The sequence below is a fragment of the Macrobrachium rosenbergii genome, chromosome 5 (assembly GCF_040412425.1).
Source record: "Macrobrachium rosenbergii isolate ZJJX-2024 chromosome 5, ASM4041242v1, whole genome shotgun sequence".
NCBI classification, from domain to species: domain Eukaryota; kingdom Metazoa; phylum Arthropoda; class Malacostraca; order Decapoda; family Palaemonidae; genus Macrobrachium; species Macrobrachium rosenbergii.
In genome coordinates this window covers 35,796,423-35,813,317 of record NC_089745.1, presented here as the reverse complement: position 1 = coordinate 35,813,317, position 16,895 = coordinate 35,796,423, and the positions used below count along the sequence as shown (strand labels likewise).

The 16,895-nt window shown below is 37.8% G+C and overlaps 1 protein-coding gene across 11 annotated transcripts in view; it reads right to left on the bottom strand.

The window, feature by feature from the left end:
* Ask1 (apoptotic signal-regulating kinase 1) overlaps positions 1–16,895 on the bottom strand; it is a 219,560-nt gene that overhangs the window by 122,679 nt on the left and 79,986 nt on the right. For all 11 annotated transcript variants that reach the window (XM_067103970.1, XM_067103975.1, XM_067103968.1 and 8 more), the window contains one exon: positions 3,238–3,340. In XM_067103970.1, the coding sequence (XP_066960071.1) occupies positions 3,238–3,340 (103 nt within the window). The remainder of the gene's footprint in view (positions 1–3,237; positions 3,341–16,895) is intronic.

Below are 16,895 nucleotides of genomic sequence, written 5' to 3'. Positions count from 1 at the left end.
GACCAATCCATAAAGTTGAACACTTCCACAACTCTAAAAAGACCCTTGAGGAGATGGTCCATTTCGCTCATTCCCCAAGTCGCCTTCGCTGATGAAAGAGAAAGTCTCCTGGAGGAGTCTACCAGATTAGAAAAATCTGCGTCTGCTGATGTGGGGAGCCCCAACCCCATAGGCTCCTTGGTCTCATACCACATTCCTGACTTTCCCAATAGCTTCAAAGGAGGAAAAGAGAAAACCGTCTTGCTTGCTTCCTTCTTAGATTGCATCCACTCTCCGACTCCTTTAAAGGCTTTCCTCATAGAGATCGTAGGGCGCATCTTGACGAACGAAGAGGGTCTTGCTGACTTGGTGCTGTCCCATAAAGATCCCGGAGAAGGAGGGGCAGCATGACAAAGAGAATCTCCAAACTCCTGAATCAGAACAGAAGCCAACCGTTTGTAATCTGAAACTCCAGCGTCCTTAGGTGATTCCTCCTCTGATACTTCCTCCAATGCAGCAGGCGGAGAGGAAGGCTTAAAAGACGAGGAGCGCCTATCAGGAGAAGCGAGCCTGGATGGAGAAGCACTCCTGTCCAACAAAGAGCGCCTGCCAGGAGAATGGCGCCTGACACCGGACGGGCGCCTGACAAGAGAGGGGCTCCTGTCCACTGATGAGAGCCTTCCAGGAGAGGGGGCCCTAAGGCTAGGACGCTTGGCAGGAGAGCGGTGTCTGCTGGAAGGAGGGAGCTTGGAAGAAGACGAGCGCCTGTCCAAAGGAGAAGTACTGCGAGGCGAAGTGCGCCTGGAAGGAGAGGCGCTTCCCTCCGATGATGAGCGCCTGGTAGAAGTGCGCCTGCTGGGAGACGAGCGCCTGCTCGGCGAAGAGCGTCTTCGAGAAGAAGAAAACTTGCTACTAGAAGGAAGCTTGGCAGGAGAAGAGCGACGAGTCGAAGAAGAGAGCTTCCTGGAACTCTTAACAGGAAGAAAGTCATCCTTCCTACGAGAAGAGGTATCCTTTGCAAGAGACCCAACAAGTGCTGATAACTGCTCCTGGAGGCCGATCAAAATTTTCTTCGTCGAATCCTTAACTCCTGCTGGAGAGGAGGAGGGGGATCTACGAGCTCTCTTCCTGACTATAGGAGAATCCTCCGGGAAGCGCTCAGGGCTCGAGTCCAAAAGCTCTACTCTAGGAGCCTTCCAGGATCTCTTCAGAGGGCGCGACTCCTCAGCCGAACTCCAACCACGCCTCGGAGAAGACGCGCGTCAGACGAAGAAAACACTTCTTCAGGATGCCTTTCCTATGGCGATCCAAGGCGCCTGGGACGCAACTACAGGATCTGCCGAAGGGACGCCTGATCGTTGGGGATGCTCTACATCCTCCCTGCAGCTTTCGACATTCCTCCTCCACTGGTCCTGGGAGTTTGGAAGAGGTCTAGGCCTAGGAGCAATGCGGAGCCAATCAGACGCCCCCTCCACTGCACTGGGGACACTGCACATATCACTATCACTCTTACCTTCCTTCATCGCATGCAGTTGCGATTTCATCCGAAGGAGTTCCGCCTTCATCGCAGCCATTTCAGAGGACGAATCCACAGGTTCGATGATGGGAGAAGGGGCTGAAACCAAAGGATTAGGAGAGTCTACTGTGTTAATCTCTACTTCGTGCTCAGCAGAGCGAGACCTACTCGAGCTTCTGGAGGAAGCCTTCCTAACTCTATCCTTTTCGAGCTTCTTCAAATAAGAAGTCAAAACCTTCCATTCTTGATCAGACAACTTCTCACACTCCTTGCACCTATTGTCCGAAGAACAATCATTCCCCTACACCTCATACATACAGTGTGAGGGTCTCACCAAGCTTTCGGCAACCTCACCTTACACTCTTGCCTAGCACACACACGGAACACAGGCGAAACACTAACATCAGACATCTTAATGAACAATCCAAAAGCAAATCCAAAAACAGTCCACAATAGCGTATGCCAAACCAAAGATCCAATACGTCACCAAAATCAGGCCAAAACAGATCCTCAGCAAGCGAGAAACGAAAATCAAAGCAGGAGGAACCAACAACAGATGTTGCCTGAACCAGCGACAGAGAAAATCTGATTAGAAAACGGGAATGGTTCCTATTCCCGCCACCCAGCGGCGGGTATGGTAGATCACCTGACCTACCTGTGCATGTGCTGCGAGTTTTGAAATTCTGTCGGGAACGTCGGAGACTATAGCTAAGTATATATCTGACGGGAAAGTTGCATGTACAAAAATATATGTATGTAACACTACAGTACTATATTGCATTACATTCAGTTCTGTACTGCATTCAATGAATAGCAATAAAGATACTGTATCAGAGAGAGAGAGAGAGAGAGAGAGAGAGAGAGAGAGAGAGAGAGAGAGAGAGAGAGAGAGAGAGAGAGTAAGTGCGTAGTGTTTTGTTATGTTAAAACAAAATTGTCCATGGTTTTTTATATAATCCGTGATTTAAGTGTATTTTACATGATTTTTGTGTATTTTATACCTTTTAAGCATACCCAGTTAAGTAGGTAGAACTACTGCATAGCATTTGACTATGTTTTGAGTTACACTGCCTAGTACTGTATGTATTTTTAAATATAGGCTATATCTGAAACTGAATAAATGAATAAATATTTTTGACACTGAAAATGTCAAAATACCAGTTAGGAGAAGTAATTAATTATTTTATATGGAATTGCTTTTCACTAGAAGCAAAGCAAGTTACTCAAAGGGTACAGTACAGCGCTGACTATTTACGAATCTTTGTTACTTAGCGATTTCATTACTTATCGAGACGGGCACACTCCCAAACTGTCCATTAAGCTTAGGTGTCACTGTATTCCATGTTTTCCTAACATTCTACTTCCCAACAAATGCAGCCACAACAACTTTGACAGCTTTAAACAATAATAAAATAAGTACATGTATTAAAGTACAAGCAGGAAAAATGCTGGACTACAAATACAGCAAATTACTGGTACTGTATGTGTCACTATTCAACCAACTACCATCCTAGTTCAGGTCTGTATGTGTGCACAATGTTTTTGAATAGTTTGCTTCTCCTCACATTAATGTATTATTGTACTGTAAATTATTCAATTGCTTCAATGAATGCAATATTGTTTTCTCTATAAAATTTATACCTGTCATCATTTACAAAATTATTCTCCCAATACAATACGTATTTTTATTACACACATGGTTATAAATATCTAGCAACAATGAAGACACAAGTTCAACATACCCCATCAGTGCGAGGTGATTCCACATCTGGGGACAATAATCCCCCACTTGATGAACGTCGTGTCATGAGAGCATCATCAAGGTCAGATCCACTAATAACAGAACTGTAACATAAATATTCCATCTTTTGATAAGAACCAACCTGTCTAATATGTGAATTACAAAATAATTACTACATATGAACTCTGTCCAGAAATTTCAGTCAAGTTGAGTAAGAAGACATATTTCTCAATAATGAACAGAAAATTGCAAATTTATGTTTAATAACAATTATACACATGTAATTAATACACTAAAAATTCCTAATTAACTATTACCTGGCAACAAAAAATTGCATGATTACTATTTTGTTTTTGTAGAACAAAGCTTTTTTTTTTATAAAAAGCCATCAACGATATTTAAGTTTATATTCATATCCTGAATGTTACTAAGTTCAACACTCTTTTGCCTGTCAAACAATAGGTAGTCTGTAAACTTAAATGCCATCTGGATTCACAGTTACAGCTCAGCCAATAATACCACTTTTTGTTTAAACTGATATACAGCAGCATGGCTCATGAGGCTCTGAGAAAGGCACTCATTACACGATGAACGGGTTTGTAAGAAAAACTTGTTTCATATTAGTGTTTCTTTTATCACAAATGCATTCAACATTATAGGTAAGTTTGAATAGGTAAGAGGCTGGGATACTGAATGCCCCAGAATTTGCACACACCTGTGGAATAAAGTAGAGTACTTGGGGACTGTAAGGAGTCAGACACTGACACTAAGTACCTGATAGTTCATTGGCAAGTGCACTAACCCATATAAGATGCAGTAGCCAATACAGTACAGATACACACCTTTATCCAAAATCCTCTGGGCCAGGTGTGTTTTGGTTTTTGGAATTTTTCGGATTTCGGAACTGTGGGGTCAGAGCATAATCAATCATACTACTGCAGGAAAAACATATTATTTTTTTCCTGTTTCATGTTTTTTTATTATAGTTATTTATTCATTATAGTTCATTATTATTTATATTAATATACTGTTAAATGAATGTGAGATAATTACGATCATCAATAATGAAAAAATAGGACAATTAAGACCTTATGTTCACTGACACATTTTGTTTACAATAAAAACATTCCTCAAAATGCAACAATATACAAGAACAAAATAACTGTAATTCAACTTGTGTGAATTTTAATAAGTAATCCTATAAAATACACTTCATCATATCGATCTTGGAGAGGGTTGTTCTTTATTGTTACTAACGGCATCATCAGTTTGCAGTCGTAAATTTGAGGACGGTCCGGGAACAGAATTCGCAAGTGATGACGCATTACTACGACAGACTGTGTGAGATTTTCATACCACTATATTAAAGTTAAAATTATTGTTAAATTCTTGTTTTCATGAAGAACTAATTATATAAAGCAAATTATTGAGCAATTTTTGCTATCAGCAGTCAAATAATCACTCATGGCAACATTCAAACTTATTGCTGTACACACAATTTGTGATCAAAATGTCTATAAATAGAACAAAAGTAGAGGGCTGTCTTTGGCTAACAGCTCTCCATGGAACCAGCCAGCCAAAAAGGTTTTAGCTGCATTCTGTCTGAGAAAGAACGTTTTGCTCATGTGAAGCTGACAATGATGAAAGTGTATGTGTTTTGAATAAAGCATGTAGATTTTAATAGTGTACATACTTTACTGATTACATGAAGAATAAATGGATTCCTTCTCAATACCTTGAGTGCAAAATTGTTGGTTCAAAGATTCTTCAGCGACAAAATAATTTTTTTTTTTGCTTCATAAGATATTTACTAACTCTGCGTTGACATATGTACCTTCAAAACAAAATTCATCTCTTTAATTTAATCTCTCGTGGTATGTTAATCCATTTCTGTTTACCTGCAGGTCACATCCTTTATAGTCCATGCGACTGACAACAAAAAAATTTGTTTGTTTTTTTGTCTTCCAAAGAAGTATTACCTGTACTACATATTTTTCAAAACATTACAAACGCAAACACACACACACTGTGTGCATATGTACTAATACCTATTGGTTAAAGAGACTCAAATTAGCAGTATCTTTTCTTGAGAAAGAGAGAGAGAGAGAGAGAGAGAGAGAGAGAGAGAGAGAGAGAGAGAGAGAGAGAGAGAGAGAGAGAGAGAGAGAGAGAGAGAGTTCATCTCTTTAATCTCTCGAGTAATGTTAATCCATTTCCGTTTCCTGCTGGTCACACCCTTTAAAGTCCACGCAACTGACAACAACAAAATTTATATGTTTGTTTTTATCTTCCAAAGCTGTATTACCTGTGCTATACATTTTTAAAACATTATGAACACACACACACACACACAGTGTGTGCATACGTGCTATATCAATTGGTTAAACAGACTCAATCTTTTCCTGAGAGAGAGAGAGAGAGAGAGAGAGAGAGAGAGAGAGAGAGAGAGAGAGAGAGAGAGAGAGAGAGAGAGAGAGAGAGAGAGATTATTTTATCTTGGGATTTTTTGTTAATCTTGAAATTTTCTAAGGTCAATTCTTGGTATTTTGTAAGAAAAACAATTTGCAAAGCAGCACACACCCAAATGACTCAGGTCAGCCGTTAGCATGACAAATACCAACCTTATGAATTGAAACTCTACTCTCAACAATATGTTTTCGGTTTTTAGAGCTTTTTGGTTTTTAGAATTTCAGATAAAGGATTGTGTACCTGTATTCCGAAAAGTCTAAATCCAATGCAAGGACCATGAAGGAGAGATAAAGGTGAGCTATGATGAAGTGGATGATAATACCACAATTTCTTGCCCAACTAGTGAAACATGACCCCCAGTGACCAACAATCCCAATGAATAAAACCCCAACAATTTATGGAAAATGTCAAACATACGAATTATTGTTGTTGTTGTAACTGGCATCACCAGGTACCTGAGCATAAAACAATGATACAGTAATGCCTAACCTATGTGGCTTCTGTATTATCAGCTTTATTACATGTTTTTGGCTTGACTACCTTTTTAGAAGTGATGCATTTTTATGTAAATTTCTGAAATAGAATGTTGTGTGTGAAGTCCAGGTTAACTGAGGCTAGAAACTATGTGAAATTACTGTTTGCTGAAGGACATCTTGAAAATATTCCAAAGCAACTGATAAGTTGAGACGATACTGTATATCTAAATTATGCTTTAAAAACAATAAAAGTAGTGTTCTACCCGCTCTGCTTTGCCACCTATAACATAATTGTAAGCTCTCAAAATTACCTGCCTTAGCCAATAGGAGACAATGTTCTTTGTGAACAGTTCTTTTCTTTGGCCAGTGAAGGAACAATCTGAAGTTGTCGACTTTGAAGTCTCTGGTCCTCAACAGCTAGAGACAATTAGCCCTTAATGCACAAATAAAAATGTCTTGTTTATTATCAGTGATTAGCAACAAGGAAGGAATAATGAAAGGGGCCATGGAATGGTCATAGTTTCTAAAAATCTGTATCTTCACTACCCATATGGAAGCGAACAACTTTCCAGCCATCCAACCACTGGCGTTTGTGATTTTTATTGACAGCATAAATTTCACTGACACATCTTGATGATGCAAACTGTTAAAATCAAATATTTAATGTGAGGTCCAACAAACAAGCTTCATGGTGCAGCTCATGTGGAGGCTTCATAAGACTTCAGGAAAAGGTGGAGATCCCAGGATATTTAAGTGGCTCAAGGGGTACCTCACTCTGAAAGTGCTGGACAAGCCTTTACAACTCCACTGAAAGACCCACACTGAGCCCACAAGTTCAAAAACTTACAAGAGGGTATAACTATACCCCTTGGTAGCAGACAGAAAACTGTATGAAAACAAAACAAATGGCAATTGGGATATTAAAAAACTGTCAGGGATAAATGAACCTTCCACAACACCAACAATAAAACTCACTAGATTTGGTTTAAGTTGCTATTTGAAGTCCTACAAGGCCTTGTAATGGCTGTAGCTGGTTCCCATAAAAATTCCCTACTTCTGGGGCTTTAATGGACAACTTCAAGTATAAAAATGATGGGTGCTCAAGTTTCTGTGGAATCTATGGAAATGCACCAGCTTAAGTAGTTTCTTCCAATTCGGGAGACTTGTGGGTCTGTGTTCTACTAAGCATACTGGATCTGTAAACCACTCCTCTTCCTGCTAAAGAGCAGCTATTAGAACCATCATGTAAGTGTGGAGCTTTTCTACAACTTATCAGATGAGGTCAAACAATGGAAATGCACAAGACATTAAGGTCATCACTAGGAGGCAACTTCATGTCTATCCTCTAGTATGGCTCATAGTAAACAGTGATACATCTCACCGAAGCAAAAGTTCATTGACCACTCCAACTGCAGAATGGGTTTCCCTCCTGAGACCATTACTGTTATGTTGTAGCTTTCTGGGGCAACCCTTGGCACTATGCCAACCTCATTTGCCTCTATCCACATGAAAATCTGGACTTCCAGCCCACAAAAAACCTCTCATTGACTGCCTAATTTTGTCAGTGTGCACCACTGTCAACAGGTTGTCAGTCGTCACACCTACTGTTCTTTCTACCTAGTATTTTGAGAATGCTTAGAAGCATAAGGATGCAGCCTTTAATTTGACAAATTATGCAAAACCCTGTCTTGCAATGTCCAAAATCCTCCCACCTGATAGCCCACAGGGTCTGTAGCCCAACCTTGACCCAATGTGACCAAACATATCAATTTCTTTGGGTGAAAGGGGCCAGTGGGATATCTCCTACTAGATGGTGTCCAAGGTCCTGTCACTATGGAAGGTCCTCCAAAACATCCTTAGAGGTTACAACTGGGTAGTCGTTCATTAGAGCTACTGCAGACCATGGGCCCCAAAGGTTACAAAGCAGCAACTGCAAATGAAAATAGCTGTGAGGAACTGGTTTTTCAGTGATAGGAGACATCTGATAAGTAACTGCTGCCGCAAGTTAGCTACAGGATTTGGATTCTGGGTAGAAGATTATAATTACCTGATCCTGTCCCCTGAGGCAAAATTTTGACAAAGCATATCCAAATATATGAACTGTGTTGCTGTTACCACCATTAGTAACCAGTCATCAGTGTTTCCTAAGTCTTATACCAAAATGATGTACCCAAACTAAAAACTGGTGCCAAGGTTTAGGTCAAGACTTGCAAGGCTGTTGCCAGGCCAAAGTCCACATGAAGAGATGGTACTTCCCTCACACTAGGTGGATTAAGATGCGAAAGTATGCATACCCAGAGTCTAAAGTGGCTGAGGAGAGTTTGTTGCACAAGCTTATTCAGAAGGCTGAGATCTTGATCAGTCTCCAAACTCCTGTTGCCTTCAGCACCAAAAACATGACAGTTGAAATCAGTCCATCCATTAAAAAATCACAGAGCTACCAAAGCATAACAGTCAAAGTGCAAATAGATTCTAGTTCACACAGCATACAAAAATTTATACTAAATCACCACTACACTAATACTGTCATTAGAAATGCAATGAATGAAACTCATTGCATTAAAAAACAAACAGAATTAGGTACAAATATGGTCAGCAAATAATGAAAAGGGTACACTACTGAAAACCCCCCCAAAACAAGAAACTTAATTGACCAGAAAATAAAAGCATTAACCAAAACAATAACAAACAATATAAAATGAGTTAGGTTACATACAAAGTACTATAATAACAAACTAGAATGATTAAACACTGTTAAAAACTAAATTCTCAGGATAACCAAAGCTTACCGACTAATAAATAGCTGCCATTAAATAAGTGACTTAGCCCGTGATACAGTAGGCAATCTGAGTGACAGGAAAGCACCTGGTAAAAGCCAAGATCACTGCTGGATGAACTATGGGGAAAGAAGGGATGAAGTGAATGGTGAGTAATAATAATAAAAATAATAAAAACTGAATTATTAATCAGTGCTGGTATAGCAATCCTCCATGAAGTAAACAACTAGGGAATAAGTGTAGTGCTGTTAACAGCACCAAGCATTCATGAAAGTGAAGTTATTGGTTAAGATACCTGTAGATTCAGATGGCATGTGCATGGCGAGACTGTGTCTTCCTGTCTGACAGACAAAACACTGGTAAATCTTAGAGCATAAAGGATACAAATACTGGCATATATAAGATTAACAGGTTTGTGATAAAACATAATGAGATTGAATTAGGCACAAAAATTAATAGAAACAGCCTACTTGTACTGACCATTAATTGGTAAAACAATATATAAAAATTACATTGTTAAATATATCTTAAATAAAAACCTAAGCTGGAATAAATTCAGGCAAGTATCCTCAAATGCTTTATTCTATATCTGTCCTGTCCTTATATACAGATTAAAAAAGACCAAATACATATTCTTTCCAGAGATACTGATAAAATCTTAATGAATAAACTTCAAACTATGAAGACATCACTAAAACTATATAAGGTAATATATTTTCACTTTTGCTGGACAATCCGTCCCCAAATCAAGAGCTAACAAAACCATATCAATGCTGCTGATTTAGTATGTCCATTCCTAAAGAACAGTAGTTCAAATTCATAAAAGAAAATTGACAGTAGAGTTTACCATTCAGCTACTGAAAAACAATCGAAAGCTGGTAGTCTTGGAGCCATTATTCCCTAATCAATAAGACATCTTGAATGTTTCTATTAAGACACATGATAATACAGTACGGACAAAGGAAAATAACAAATACAGTATTAGGGGAGAATTAAAATTACAGTAGGTCATCTTAATATCACACTTTGGGTGTTTGGGTTGTCCGTTAAAAGAAAATGTCTGCTATGAGAATTTCCCAACTGAGATTAGGGTTAACTTTAGCTGGCAACAGAATACACTTGAAAATCTTTACACCAGTTAAATTTTATAAATGAGTTAAACTGGAAAAAACAGGCCTGTTCTTACATAAACATAAATTGTTTACTTTTTTTTAAAGTACACCTAATTGCAATCTACTAAGGGATTCAGAGCTGATGAAACACGGTTTTTTGGCAATACCTTTTTATCAAAGCATCGGGTAAGGGTGAAAGTTGGCAAGTGTATATTTTATAACCCTACCAAATTTTTGCAAGTATTATTTAGTACCTAAGTTCAATAGTTCTGGTACTTATCAGAGTAAAAGTGTGATTCCTATGCCAGAGCCATCAAAATCACAGGTAAGGGTTTTGAACACAATAGTGATGTTAACCTGTGACGTCATGAGGCTCCACCCACAGTGAAGAGAGTTTACATAAGGGGAAAACGTCTCTTCACTGTGGCTCTGCCCACTTGCCGATGACATATTCACTAATTAATATTAGTACCCATCCTAGGTTTCAGCGATATCAATGATGGCGAGCATTCTCAATCATTTTATTATTATTATTTTTTGGAGGTTTCATCGCAACTTTCACAGCAGTTGTTGGGACTAAGTTGTCAGCTTGGAATTCTTCCATTTTCTTGATATTCATATTGTTTCTACTCTACAAATAATTCATCCACATCATGAACAGCTCATTTGCTAAATCTACATCTATTCAGGGTGGGAAAACAAAAAAGACAATCTGTTTTGTTTTACCTCCGGTTTCCACACTATAGTCTTCTATTTGCAGCAAGTTAGGAGTGGTCACTAGAAGTAGAATTCAAATGAAAAGCAATGATACCTCATTTCCCTCAATTGTTAGAGGTGTAAATGTCAACACCATTATTTTATTTCAGTTAATGTAACCCACTGCTATTTTTCTTTGTTTTTTATTTATATCATACCCTAAACAGTGCTGTATAGCCTACTTGCTGCAAATAAAAGGTAATAGTAGGAGTCAAGATTTTGAGGGCAAGCTATTATTTACCTACTTAATATCAATCAAATGTAACACGATTTATATTGATATGCATGGATGGGAAAATATATTGGAATCAGTTTGAATGAGGAACATATTGTTATCATCATTGTGTTTTCATAAATATGTTTTAGATATACAAATAAAACCTCTAACACTATACAGGTAGTCCCCGGTTTACGACGGGTCTGGCTTACGACATTCCGAGGTTACGATGCTTTTCAAATACATTCCTCAGACATTATTTCCCGGTTAATGACACATGTTCAGGGGTTATGACATGTCGTACACCGATCCAATGGAAGAAATGTGGCTCCAAAACGTCAGAATAATCAAAATTTGGAGGTTTTTTTATGAAAAACTCAATAAAAATTCAGTTTACATCATTTTCAATACACCCAAAGTATTAGAAGTACAGTTTTCTTAGGATTTTTGAAGATTTTCGACGATTTTTCGGTTTACGACGATTTTCAGCTTACGACACGGCATAAAAACGGAACCCCCGTCGTAAACTGGGGACTGCCTGTACCTAATTACTTACAAAATGTCTTCATCATCACTCTTGAGGAAGAGGTCATCATCCCAGTCCTCATCGTGGCTGGTGATGTCAATGATGACTGGTTCCCGAATCCGCGCTTTCATGAATACACGGCATAAAAACTGGGGACTGCCTGTACCTAATTTACTTACAAAATGTCTTCATCATCACTCTTGAGGAAGAGGTCATCATCCCAGTCCTTATCGTGGCTGGTGATGTCAATGATGACTGGTTCCCGAATCCGCGCTTTCATGAATATTGTCAAACAGCTCCTGCCCACACTTTTGGGGTGGCCAAGTAACTATTACCCACTATATAAATAATTACCTATTCACGCTATACTAAATCTTGTCATGGGTCTTCTTGCTTGTATACAAAGTAGCAAGCTGTAGCACAAATGCAGTCTTGCAACCACGGGGACAATTCCATATCATGCTGGCCATTATCGAATTTGTTGAAGCCTAGATTGTAAGCATATCCATTCACCGCCTACCTGGTGGATGAGCGGAGCCTCATGACATCATATTACATTTAAGTAATGAATTGTTTTAGGATCCTTGTCTGTGATTTTCTCGGTTCCAGCATCAGTGATTTCATTTTACTCTGTAAATATCTAAACTATCAAACTTAGGTACTAAATAATACTTGCAAAAATTAGGTAGGGTTATAAAGTATACACTTGCCAACTTTCACCTTTATCTGATGCTTTGATGAAAAGTTGTTGCCGAAAAACCGTGTTTCATTGGCTCTGAATCCCTTAATAGTCATTATGACACATCCAGAATCAGTCTACTTTGTATTAGTTTATCTCACAATCTGTTTTGACTATAGAAAACAGAAAGATAAAAGTTAGAAATATTAGACTCCTGGGTTGGACAAGATTTGCTAAACAAAAAGAGTTAGGAGCACTGTAGTTACAAAGGAGATGCACTAGTAGCTCTCCACCAATATGACTGGCAATTGTTTTGCAAAATTATGAGTTTATTTCTCCATCAGTTCCCATACAAAACTTGACTGGTTTTTAACAGTAAACAAACAAGTGACTCTTGCCAGATGTAGGTAGTCTCTCTTGTTGTCCCTGACTCGAGTCAATGATTAACACCAGGGGAAATGGACCTCTTAGGGTATGCCATGTAAGGAGGTACCATTACACAGGAACTTCCTTTAACATAAAGCAAGGATGATCTTGTGAAGATCATGTCATACAATGTCATGATAGACTACAATCAACTATACCTACTTAATAGCAGGTTTGTTTGTCTATACAAAGTGCACCTTTATACTCCCTAAAACTCAGTAACAAAACTTTTACATAACAGGAAAGGATTTCCTTTTTGAGGTTCCAGCTAGATTCCCAGCAGCAACTAAGGAACTTGATGTATGGCAATTTTCTTGACTGATTACCAGTCCTTTAAGCAGGGAGACACAAAACCAGAATTGCAGCTCCACTATAACTCAGTAATGTCTTCTAACAACAAATTCCTTATAATATCCAAGATGTGGCTACAGCTCATACTTCACCTACCTCACTTTGCAAACAGGTAGAAAGAACTCTTCCAAATTACTATGAGCTGGGTAAACTAAAGAACATGAAAAAAGGGCATTGCATATTTAAACACAAATAATAGGATTCCTAACACTATAAAATATTATACACAATTATCCTTATAGGTTTAACTCTTACATAAATAACTTGGGAGATCTAACAGGGAGTAAGAGAGCATCCTCTTCATTCCCCACTAAACAAGTGAGATTTGGGACAGTGACAGAACAAGAAAGGAATTAATATTCAAATAATCTTTGACCAGAATTGAAGCAAAACGGAAAGGACTGAATCACCATTCAAAAAGCCATATTGGAAAGGGTCTGCAGCTCACTAACTCTTTCACTGTAGCTACTACTATCAAAGAAAGGATTTTAGACATTAAAAGAGGCTCCTTCTAAGGGTTCCAAAGGTGGTCTTGTCCAAAATCTTAGCATGAGATCTAACTTCCATTTCTACTTTCTTATGGGTGGATTACTATGTTCTACTTCCAATGATCTAAGGACTTCTTGAATGTTCTTATTGTTAAAGATAATGTTAAAGGACAAAGCACAGAACATAACTGTTGGTATAAAAGACAAATGGAACTGTATCCTTTTGCTTACCAGCCTGAACCACTAGGGAGGAAGAAGGAAGAGCTTCAAGAAAATGATCTGGGTGGGAGGACAGGAAATAGACAGGAGTATGCTGGGTTGCTCAAGAATGTTCATCAGGAACATTACTCAACAATCTAGGCCTACCTGTTCCTCAGCTACCTACTCCATATTGAGAAAAACATCTTTAACTAGATGTTTCCTGTTCCTATCTGTTTCTATCCTCTTCTTGTGCTTAACATACAGTTTCATAATATTAGCACACCAATCACTAAACACAGGGTAGCAGTCCTCCATGACACATGCTTTACTGTGTGTGTGTGTGGCAACATGCTTAGTCAAGGGCAAACTCTTCCCACACTGATTTCCTACAATATCTAGCTTCAGGAATTGGCTTATTATAAAATTAACGGGCATTCTGCACATAAAAAGGGTAGAACTATAAATTTCCATTGTAGAAAAAGAAATCAAGCAATCTAAATAATTCCCTAGCCAAATTCCACTATCAGTGATAAGATCACTAAGGTAGCAGAAAACTAACGGAGACATAGAAAATGGAGTTGCTCTACCCATACCTACTAAAGGGGAGGTAAACAGAAGACAGGATACACCAATAAACCAAGTATAACCCCACTATTTTCTTTCACTTTTTTCACTACTGAGTGAGCCTGCAGCTCAAGACTTACAGTTATATGAATGTTACATAAGATTCATAGAAATAATGTTTTCATAATTCCATACACACACCTAAATGCAACTATGGTGCATTAATCTCTGGTTATAAATAGTTCAAGACAACCATGACAATTAAACAACCTCAAGTCAAAACTGAACCCTAATTACCCGAAAATAAGGGTTCTTACTTTTGCTTATATTTCTAGCCAGAACTGGAAGGGATACTATATTATATATTCTGGGCTAGTGAGGCTGGATTGAATAGTTTAACTATAAGATCAGAAAGCATTCTGAATCCACCATGTCAGGTGCAGGAATGGATTTACTACAGTAAGCAAGTAAAACACTAACAACTTTTCTGGAAAACTGAGTTTGCTTTATAATAATGCAAAATTACCATCAATCATGTATGTGCCATCATTCATAAATTCAAATGTCCTTCGACTCAAAAGTCTTTGGTCTAGAGACACAAGAATTATGGAAGTCTCAGATTCATGCAATAATTGGACCCTCAGGTACTTATCACTCACATTACTAACTTTTCCTGTAGTATGGACCAAGCTACTAATTCACGGAGTTTGTATGATAAAACTGCTTCAGCACTATAAAATATCATGTGTTTCACTACAACCCCTTCTATCATACATGTGAGCAAATCAAAACTTAAAGCAGTACACTTAACTGCAGAATTCCCTAATAATAATAATAATAATAAATAATAATAATAATATAATAATAATAATAATAATAATAATAATAATAATAATAATAATAATAATAATACTTTATTTTAGCTCTTGGCCCTAGACAATATACAGGGACGACAACAACACTGAAAACATCATATTAAAAACACCTCTACACAACAGGAAGAAGGTAGTAAGTAAACTACAAATGCGTACTCACTCACACAAGCGCAGACAACAGCAAACAACACCGCCTCATCACTTGCCACAAAAAGACACTCATTCACACGACAGACCCACACACAAAAACAAGTCACTTAAACAACAAAAAAAACCATACACACAAGAGCACGTCAGCAGTTGAAACAAAGGCGCAGCTCACTCCAAGAAAAAGTAAACAGAAAACTGCAAGAAAACACAAAATAAAAGGCTGAATCAAAATGGAATAATAATAATGACAAAGGTATACATATGTAGAAACTAAAATGTGTGAAGTAGATAAACATTAAGTAAAATAAAACATATGAAAAACTAAATGTTATAATTAATTTTAAGTCTCTGAAAAGCAACCACTTTATAACTTGACCAGAGTGAATAACAGTACAATGAGTAAAAGAATGTTTTAAACAGTGTACATCTTCATTACAAAACTTGAAACTTCTAACTAAACAATTCTCATGGTAACACAGCTTCCTCGTTTCCTTACATTTATCATCGTCATCATCAAAATCACAAATAATTGTATGGCCAAGGTTGTTAAAAGAATCAACGAAAATTAGTTTCTCATTACCTAAATATAGTAGGGCAGTTATTAAGCCTAACACGCTATGGTAAGATTCGCATGCAGACTGATTTGGTTGCACTAAAAAAAGTTATAGTGCTCTGTGGCAAAACAATTACAAAGTTCTAATAAATCATTTAGTGCAGATGGTCTCTGAATTTCTTAAATATCTCTTACCTATTCATTTTGCAATCTTACACATTACTATAGGCTCTCAGGATGACTTGCCTTGTTGATCCTACAAAGAGGAAACAACTTGGGGAATAGTTGACACATGTGTTAACAAGAGAGTGAAGAAGGTAATTGACAAGGTAAAATATATAAATTAATAAGTATTTTCATTTTCCTTGTGACTTGCTGCAATCTCGAGTTTGGGTGGTGGAATACAAGGTTTTTTGATAGCATAGTCGCTGTTTCGTCCTCAAGGAGTTACCTTCCATGGTCTACCAGAGCTCCATGGTGACCAAACTAATATCAAAGAAGTCTCTTCTAGTTGGTCCTTTGGACAGGTATTGTGTCGTAATGATTAACATTATAACACATGATGGAGTATATAATGGACTCAAAGATAAGAGGGCACTTTCCCTTATCTTCAGTGAAGCTGAACTCAGTTTTTACAACGTCAAAATAACCTGCAAGAAAGAGAAGTGACTATTGCGCATGTGCATCTGCCCTCTTGTTTACAACCGGGCCGTTAAAAGACCAAGGAGTCACCACTCTCTGTTTGGTCTAAAATGAACTGTTCACGTCGTTACCAGCGCTCCGAAAAAATCAACTTTTTGCTCTGTTTTAGTATCGAGGATTATGGAAACATAAAAAATAGCAAGATAAGTGCTCAATATTAACTAACAGTTAAAAGTTTTAGTTTTAAACTTCTGGAATTTATATAATTTGTGTGTTGGAGCTGGAACCCAGCTCGTTGATCACTAGCTACCTAGTTTCGTAAAATGAAAATTGTTTTAAATTCTAACTAAATGTTTTAACTAAAAGAAATGTTCCACAACTTATTATTAATATAGAG